Here is a 10,262-nt window from a genome sequence, read left to right as displayed (position 1 = left end):
GCTATGGCTTTATGATATTATTAATTCACAATGCTACTTCAACGTTCACTTTAGGTAATGAAATTGTGAATCCAACTTGAAACAAGGACTGACTATCTCAAATAGTTCGAAAAATAAAATAATTTGTCATTGCGATAAGAGTTTCAGCTATGAGTAATAGAGCTTAATAATGTTGGTAGTTATAAACAGTTCAACATAGATAGCAAAAGAAAGAAGTTATTCAAATATTGGATAATCCTATGATCTAATCGATATAATATGATTCATAGATCATCTTATAATACGCGATGATTATTACTGGAGTCATCTAGAGGCCGATAAATTGATACTTAATCATAAGTAATAAATATACATGTCGGAGACTATTCTAGGATATTGTGCTTTTTACGGTAAACGTTATGATGAAAATATTAAATAATCATATCTACTAGACGATATGATTTGTTTCGCAGGTCATCCTAGACTATATTATTGATATTGCTGGATGATCTGATGGATAATAGATTGATACTTTATTGATCATAAAGAACAAACATTATTTGTCGGAGATCATTCTGAGATATTATAGAGTTTATGATGAAAATATTGGATATCCCTATCCATTCGGCGATATGATTTGTTTCCTGGATCATCCTAGATTACGTGGTTGATATTACTTGATAATCTGACGGCTGATAGATGGATATTCAATTAATTATACGTATGAAACAAAATTTATCGGAGACTATTCTAGAATATTATAGAGTAAACTTAATATTAAGAACTTTCTATAATCTTATTCATAGCATTGCAACAAAATGAAGTGATATTCTCAAGTAAACTCGTACAGTCTGATAAAAATAGCTAGTGTCTATAATTCTGCGCCTAGAAGTAACAATTATAATTTTTAGTGACGTGGTTGGTACTCCTATTATACTGTACAACGATTCATCAGAATCGTAAGACAAGATCCAACAGATCTGTAGCTAAACTAAAATCAGATTCATTCACCTTTCATTATAACCTGCTAATAAATATTAAGCTGAACATTAGGAAGATTATAATTAGTATGGTTAGTATTACGATGCTTCATTCGTAATTCTTCAATCCGAAAGAATAGTAAGGTTAATCGCTTGTGAAGAAGGTTTTAAATTTAAATGAGGTTTCAGAACATGAATTATTTTAATACCTGATGAAGCACCCTATCATTTCTCAAATCATACTGTAATCGTGCAATTACCGCAAATGTAGTTTAAGCTAGAACGATTCACAAATATGATTAAATCACTACTGATAAAAGCCTTCCTAAGGCTATAATTATCAATCCATATTTCAACTTTTATACCGGAAAAGAGTATTTAGCTTATGTTATAAGCATAGGACATACTACAAAAATTAAAGTCAATATTTCTTTGGGTCTAGAAAGTGCTTACTATAAAGTTGAAAGTATTTCGCACACCAGTTAAAATACTCAGGCTCATATTTGAAGACAAAATTTATTAAATAATTAGAATAACAAGTACATTTATAAATTTTCTGTTGGATAACAAATAAGTCATTTTTATCAATTAGTAGTGAAATTAAAGTGTATAATAAGAATTAAAACATTTGAAGAAGTAAATGGAAGTGCTAACAATAACGTTGGCTAATTTAGAGCCGTACAAGAAAGCATCACTTTATTACTATGCTAGAATTTTTTCGCAATATTTTAGTTCATCAACTGTTTGAACATGGCCATTTAAGTATTTTAAAGCTTTATTTGAATCATTTTTATAATGTAGTGCTTTATTGTTATATTTTCTTTGTCATAGTTAGCGCGTTGGCAATAAATAGCTATTAGTGAGCATCATAGTAACTGCAGCGGTTGCCTTAGGCAACTATAGATGAAATAGTTTTTTCCAAAAATAACAAAATAAGTACTTCATATTATGATTGTGATGTGGTCGAATTTGGTGTACTCGTCTTGCATTAAATGTAGGTGGTCTAATTCGATTTGTGATAGCATATTCTGAATAAACTAAGTGGTCTAGAAAGGAGATAGATATCCTGCAATCAAATTAGGTAAAATGAGAATCGCATTATAAAATTAAATTTTTTTCTTATAAATCAAGATTGCTTAATCTCTATTCGGTTTTATCATTTAGGATTAATTTTGTTGCTTCTCAAAGTAATATGTTAAGACAATTTAGTCCGCAAATTTATAAAAAAAATCAACATTTTAGATCTGTAGATCTACATGAGCATTAGTACTATTGAATATATAATTGATGACCCATTAATGATAAACTTTCTGTTACAAACTTGTAATTCTGTAATCATGCCGTTTGTACGTATGCCTGCATACCATATAGGAACTTAAAATGCAGCGAAGCGAACTTGATCGTCGACCGTTTCTACATTCGTTACGGTTTTACCAATCGCTGGTATCACCTGTTTGTAGAATTATTTATAAATCAGAGAAAATATGCTATCATCAGCAGGAAAGTATTACATCCGAAATTTGACTAACCGATATATTATGTCATAAATAATTTAATTGATGTGTTTCTTTACCTTACTAGAAATCCTGTTACTAGAGGCTAAAGATGCTTCAAGCGATATTGTTGCCCTAGACTGAGGCGACGGTTTTTTCTTAAAGACAATAATAATAGCAGCTCTTAAGCTTTTAATATAATAGCAGTACAACAAGGTTGATACCGTTGGATATAAGAAGAAGATGATTCTGGGTACGAAATAGGCTGAAGTGAAATTAATATTAGTCGATACTTTAGTATAATGTAAGACGCTTGTTACGGTGTAGGGGAAGCCCATAGCGGCATAAACGAGAGTCATAACAGCCATCTGCTTAGCCATTTTGGTATTTTTTTTACGGAAACGTGATGTACACTTAGTATTAGCACTATTAAAGCGTACTCTCCATCTCCTATTAATCAGAGTATAAATTCTGACGTAGCAATAACTAATAATGGCTAACGGTACCAAAAAGAAGATCCCTGTAATAGCCATAAAATGATTAGCGTCAAAAGTAGAATAATCTTCCAGGCCATAGCATTTATTGGTATCAATTCGACGATAGGTTAATACTGGCGTAAATCCAATCAATAATGATAGCATCCAAATTATAGCAATAATTAAACGAATACCATGACTAGTAGTTAACCGGCGATATTTAATCGGTCTGGAAACGGCAATATAGCGATCGATGCTAATCGCACTATGATGAATAGCGGTATTAAATGCCATTCCCATGGCTAATAATATGGATACTGAACAATAGACTTTAAGTAAATTATGAAATGGGAAAGCATATTTTAAGCATACATAGAAAATTGCCAATACCAAATTACCGGCGAACATACTGGTCATAAGTTTATACATTGATAAGCATCTTAATCGCTTATTACGCTGAATAATAACAATAACGAAAACATTACAGATAATTGCTGAAGCACCAATAACGATCCAAATAACCATTGCCGCTATATTGACAACAGGAATATATTGGGCGCTCGCTGTTGTCTCCTCGTTCCCTTGCATTATATTGCTACTTTAATAAGAATTTTAAGTAGAAAGTGCTGAGGCTGTATCAACTGCTCTCCTACCAACAGAAAAAATGAAATTACTATCTATACAAACTATTTACTGAAATAAGATTTTGCAATATTAAATGCTACAAAATGCTGATTACAATATTTTATAGACACGATGCTAGAATGGAATATAGATTTTATCGTAAATATATCGTTCACCTTCTCTGTTTCTGATAATTCGTTACTGATACTTTAATGTTGATGGAATGGCTTATCGAAGAAGTAAATAAAGCAGGATTAGAGCATAAGCCAGATCCGATTACAAGTACATAACCAATCGTAATATTATATTATGAATTATTCTGATATAAATTTTTCATTATAAACAATACTATTAGTGACTGAGAGCTAATCTGGATTACATTATGTTTTTAAACATAGAATATTGTAATTGTGATGTAAATTAAACCAGTTGTGGCAGCAATTTTGTAATAATTAAAATTTTCGCTTTCAGCAGCTGAATCAATAATTCTCTGCCGCCTTTTTCTTTGGTCTTGAACTGGGGATAGAACTGCTAAAAAGTTCAGACAATTACTTTATTCAACTTGTATATTTCCACTTTATGTTCTTTAATAGGGTAAGACTCGGTTGAGAACGGCTCAGTTTTGCACGATTATTTACTGTTAAACTATTCGATATCATTGATATTGTGAAGGTATAATTCGATGTTTTCAATTTTCATATGGTTTTGCAGAATGGTACCAGGGTTCAAGTGATCTAATGGCTAAAGTTCTATAAGTTATGATTGACAACTTTGAATTAAAGTTGAATTTATAATACTCACTTTACTTTTTTACTTTGACATTAAATGATAATATAAAATATTAAATAATGGATAAACAGCCGCTTTGCAGATGCATAACTCTTAGTTAAAAATAAAATATTTATTGCAAACTCGTTTATTGATATAGCTATAGCTAATAGATAAGTAGAATTCAAAATATTACCGTTTATAAGCTTTTCTTTGAAATGTACGACAGTAGTCTACCAGGACGAATTATTAATAGTGACCAATTTTCAATTGACACTAGGGTAAACATTAACTTGAGAGTTGTATTCTTCTAGTCACTATTTTACGGTGAGTAAATTTACCTTTGCAGATGCAAATACTAATTAGGTAAGTTAGATTTAACAATAGGCTGATTTTGAGAGACATTATGTCATAGTGGGCTGGAAAGGAAATTTGTAAATATTAATTTATTTACAATGATTAGAAATAGATAAAAAAATGAATTCCGACTCAAAATTCTACTAAAAGAATAACTATAATGCTAAAGCATATGAGAAATCAATATTTTAAGCCGAAAAAAGAATTTTGAATTGCAAATTGAAAAGTTAGATTATTTGGCAATCAGCTGACAAGTTTAATTAATGTTACTCTAGTAGGAAGTAATAGAGCTTTATCGGAAAATAGTCAAAATTTTCGGTTTCATGATTTTATATGCGTTAGAAATGTGTTGTTTTAATTTAAAAATATTTAAAACTGTAATAAAAGTACTCGAATCATACTTTATTCTTGGCATTGTATTTGAGAAGATACTTCGCCTATTTAATCAATAGGAATAGACATAGACGTAAATTTAACTTTATTAAAAATATTTGGTTTCTTCCACATTGCCTTTTATGTATAAACAGGAAATAGATTAATTCAAAAAAAGATACATGAAAAGAAACGTTGCAGCAGAAATTCGTTAATTAAATATAGAGAATAGGCAGCAATTGCTATGCTTCCCCAAGCAATCATTGCTGTATAAAAGTAATAAATTATGCACGGTCGCTAATGGATAAAACAAAGTTTCTTCCTAATAATTTGTATGCGAAGGTCAAATGTCAGTTATCTTCTTTATATATATAAGCTTCATAACCCAGCAAAAAATATTAAAGAAGCAATTTAAATAATTAATTGAATATGTCTTATAATTATAGCTGGTGAACTGGCAGTAAAGTATGTTGATCACCAAATTCCAAATCCAATCTACTGAAAGCTGTTGATATGGTTTTCTATTACCTACCTAGAATTGTTTGTGCTCTGTTAATTAAAACAAGCTTATTTTAGAGCTTATTAATATCCTTTAATGGCCACTGAAATATGTATGCGAGAACAGTTTCATTAAATAGGTCAAGGACATTTTTATTATTAGTATTATTCTTGGAAAGAATTGCACTCAAAACGTTAATTTAGACTATGCACTTAACTTTCTTAATTCAATTTGAGACTGCAATTTTATTCAAGATAATGAAACGAAAGTATAAGCAATCGTTGAGCGTAAGCGATTAAGTTAGGCACAGCCGATTTATATTTCTGATTACGAAGTCAAAATCAAATGATAGACTTGATTTGATCTAATTATTTTTACATACTAATTATATCCAATGCAAAACATTTGACATCCATAACAACAAATTAGTACCTAGACGCTATTACTATTTTCGGATTGTTTCATAAAAATATGTGTTAGTTACTATCTATGTTTGAATTTCAGTAATAATCTTCTTGTATCCTTAATCAATATAAATTGTAAATTTGCTTCTAGTAAGATATTTCTTTGATGTTTTATGATATCTAGTATTTCGTTATTCATACCTTACTATTTACGCAATGTAAGCTTTTGCTGTAAAATTACATTCTGAAAAAGTTAACGACATTAAATTTAAAGACATTTTTAATTATATCAAAAGAAATTGCTTAATCACTCTACATAATTACGGATAAAGCTTTGAAATGTTTTCCCAAAATCCGAATTTATGGTTATTTTCTATCGATTCCGCTACTGCATTCTGTTTATATTTTTTCTAATGAATTTCAAATTAAGAATCAGTTACTCGTTCGACGTCGTATTAAAAGCACTTATTAGGCCTCGAATATTCTTCTTTGAGTTCTTCTTACAGTGCGGCACTTCATATTTATGATAGCTTGACTTATCTCACTACTTATAATAAAGTATCTTTTCATAAATATAACAAGAACTACAGTTTCGCGTACATTTCACTATATTACATAAGTTTGGTTCATCTCACCTCTATCAATGTCTATCCTGACAATCTAAAAACCTGATAATCTTAATTATGACAGCAAAATTTACAATTTATAAACAATTAATTACTGAATGCTTTCCAGCTACACAGCTATATCTTGCCAATTATACAATTAGAATTAGAGAGTGAAACCTGATTGCCCTTGAAAAAGCAAAAGGAAATGATCCAATAAGAAGAAATTTCCTTATTGCTGGATTCGGGTTCTAAGTATTATGGATTTTTCAGCTGCTGCTAAAACATACGACCTTTACGCTGCCATTGATAATGCTATCGCAGCCTGTTTTTCATCATTTTTAATAGGCAAACAAATACTTTTTTAAATCATATCGAGGCTATTAAAACTTCAATTAGACCAAAAATGTAGAGTTAGAAATATGCCCAGCATATAAAACCATACTATTTCGATTAACCACATAAAATTAGCAGACATTTTTGCTAATTTAGTTTGAAGGTGAGTAAATATTATAAGAACTATTGCAATGTGTAAATACGCAATTAGTTTTTTAGTATATTCACGACAGACGAAACTATAGCACTTAAAACAATTTTCTACGTAAATTCCGGTTAACTATTAGAAACCTAAAATTAAAATCTAGTTTTTCTATAACTAGCATTAGCGTCTTCAAATGCAATTTCTGTAATGAAGCAAGCTTATTACAGAGCGCTATAGTCAGCTCATATATTGCCAATATTATGGATAAAATTAATTTTAAAGCTGTAAATAGCTCCTAATATTTGTGTATTAGCGCTTACAGCTTATTATAAATAATTAATCAAGGCTTGTAGAGGTACTCTTAACAACTACTGCTATTTTGTAGTCGAGATAAGTGACAATTTGATATCGTGTATCTTTTACTATTTTCTTGAATTTTTTGTTTAAAAGATCCTACAGTTATACGATTAATTAGTTGATCATTTGTACGGTATTGGAAGTGCTTTTGCAAATTCACTGTTAGGTTTTATAAGTTAGCAAACTAATTGGTTTTCTTATCGTCATTCTAACATATGTATGCTAGTATATCTGCATGTATATGACTGTTTGGATAGTGTATAAGTAAATATGTAATTAAAATAAGAATAAATAACTATTTTCAATTTTTTATGCTAAGCCTAGCTTGCTAAATAATATAGAAAATCTTATAGCATATAGCTATCTGATACATTAAAGTGCGAAGAAATTTTGATCATGCTTCGATATATGTGCTATACTATCTTATGTCTTAATGAATCATTTATTAAATCATCATTATCCTGAATAATCTAGAATAAGATTGAGATTAATAAAACAGTGATAAATACCTGTAAATGGTAAATACTCGAATAAGAATCCTTGTTAATATAGTAGTTACTACAATAACTTATTAAAAGTGGCAAATTCCTCTTAATCTAATTGATCGCAACGTAAGATAGCGACAAGTAAGGCTTTGTTCTCGTGGTATTACGCTCTACACAGTTTTCAGTCATATCAAGTATCCTATACTTAAAATTATTTTCTGATCATTCTGAGTAATCACCATGATATAGTCGAATTTTAATAATGAATCATAAATATTTCGCTCATGAAAGTGGAAATTAGAAGAAAAATTGTAACATAAATTTTTACACGCAAAGAGATAATGATATGATATGATGCTTCAACCGTGATTTAATACATTCTATGTTAAAAATGGCTATTGCTCTTTTAGCATTGTAATTAAACAATTGAGTTATTACGAACGTAAAGGTACAATTAATTTAATTTATAAGTTTAAATCAAGGATAAAATGGAGACCAACTGCTGAAAATAACAAGAGTTATTGATGTCTTACATCTTAATCTTTCAATTTTTTTAATAACCTTTACGTAATAAAATTTATAATGATGAGATTGTAACATTTTGTTACAGTAAATACTAAAAATCAGTTAATCTAATTCTGGAGGAAACTTTCTCGCTAAATTTGTATGATTAACATTAGATATATTGGACTGACGTATTGATAATTCAGTATGCACTCGTCGACGTTGTCTGTTGCAACAGAAAGCGTTGTAATCTTTAATAACTTCCCGTCTTAAACTCTTCATGTTATAGGCATAAAGTAGTGGCGATACTGCAGGATAACTGAAAGCGAAATACTGAACAATGTTTATAACTGTCAGTTCAAAAGGAGAATAGCTTGTTTTAACCCTATATATTAAAACAATTGTAACATAAGGGCACCACATTACAATTAATACTGATGTTATAATAGCAACATTCATTACTAGTTTACGATTTTTCTGTAAGAAGCTTAATTTTGTACTATTTTGATGTACAGGTAAAACTAAAGGATCACGATGGTTAAAAATATGAATAATGTGAGCGTAAGTTATTAATATAACCAGTAAAGGTAGAAAAAATAATGCACCCAACAACGTAAATAAAAATACTGTTTCAGCCTCCACATGTTGCGTTGTTAGATTACAAATTGGTCCTTGAATTGGGCTAAATGTCATTAATGGAATAGAAGCACCAGTAAAAGCTAGTAACCAGATCAATAAGACAACCGTAATTACGATTTTATTGTCAGTATATAGACGATATTTAAGTGGGGAAAGAACTGCCAAATAACGGTCTAGACATACTAAACACTGATGTAACATAAAAATGACACTTAATGCTTGACCAAACGAGATTACGAGGTGGCAAAATGAACCTAATTCCATCAAATTTCCATAGGCGAATCTAGGTATTAAATAGATAGATCCAAATAATATACCAGCAGTAAACATGCTTGCCAAGATGGCGTTAATCGACGACCATAATCTATTTTTCCGACATATTAAGATTAACATATACGAGTTGGTTAAAATGGTGATCCCACTGATTGTACTCCAAATAATCGTTTTGTCCACGGGATAAATAAACTTTGTCGTCATTTTACACGTAGTTATTATTTTGTGTTACGATCTTTTTTGATTGTTAGCATGATCAGTAGTGAGGGGAATAGCGTAACAAAGTCGTGAAGTAGCCTATTTGCCGTTAAAGTACAACAGGTAGTTTTGATCTTGTAATTTTATGTTTGCCTAGAATTATAATATGGTTGCCAAAGTTAAATGTTGTTGTTTTCTTGAATTTTGATGTATTTAGGTTATGTTATTCTCTACTTTTAAGAAATCGCTATGAATAGTTGTGTATTTGCTAGTTGTTTGAAATTAGATATCTTGGGGTCTACAACAATTGTAAAGCTCGCAGCGGGCTATATAAATCTTAATTTACGCGTCCAGTAATTTATCTAATGGGACTAAAGGCAAGGCTAACGCTAGAATAGCGTGTAAGTCTCGTATGTCAATACAATCGAAGATGTTAGAAAGATTTTGACGTAAACGGCAAATAAATAGCATTTTACACAACAATGACAAAGGCCAAGGCAATAATAGTATCTAAGGCTTTATCTTCTTCACAAAGGTTTCATCATGCAAATTGCTAAATAGAACATGATTAAAGGACATAATAATGCTCTATAGAAATATAAGTAAGTAATTGACACGCTAACAATGGGCGAGAAGTAATTAGTTAGCTACTCTATAGCTTGTAATGGGCGATTTTCTAAAACATGATCAAAGATTATTATAGCAGACGTAGTCTCGGGTAGCCTTTGACGTTGAATTTTGAGATCATATGTAAAAGTGTTTACCGCT

General features: G+C 30.1%; 2 protein-coding genes across 2 annotated transcripts; both read right to left on the bottom strand.

The window, feature by feature from the left end:
- Positions 1-2,334: 2,334 nt before the first annotated feature.
- Positions 2,335-3,516, bottom strand: TRIADDRAFT_59538 (uncharacterized protein; the record flags this gene model as incomplete). The annotated part of the gene is made up of 2 exons (XM_002115484.1): positions 2,335-2,409; positions 2,533-3,516. 2 exons carry the CDS (start codon positions 3,514-3,516, stop codon positions 2,335-2,337), a joined length of 1,059 nt encoding a protein of 352 aa, XP_002115520.1.
- Positions 3,517-8,507: 4,991 nt separating this feature from the next.
- Positions 8,508-9,500, bottom strand: TRIADDRAFT_59537 (uncharacterized protein; the record flags this gene model as incomplete). The annotated part of the gene is made up of 1 exon (XM_002115483.1): positions 8,508-9,500. The coding sequence occupies one exon, from the start codon at positions 9,498-9,500 to the stop codon at positions 8,508-8,510; it is 993 nt and encodes a 330-aa protein (XP_002115519.1).
- Positions 9,501-10,262: the final 762 nt, after the last annotated feature.

This window comes from Trichoplax adhaerens, genomic scaffold, assembly GCF_000150275.1.
Source record: "Trichoplax adhaerens TRIADscaffold_11 genomic scaffold, whole genome shotgun sequence".
Lineage (NCBI taxonomy): Eukaryota > Metazoa > Placozoa > Uniplacotomia > Trichoplacea > Trichoplacidae > Trichoplax > Trichoplax adhaerens.
This window is presented reverse-complemented; position numbering and strand designations above follow the sequence as displayed.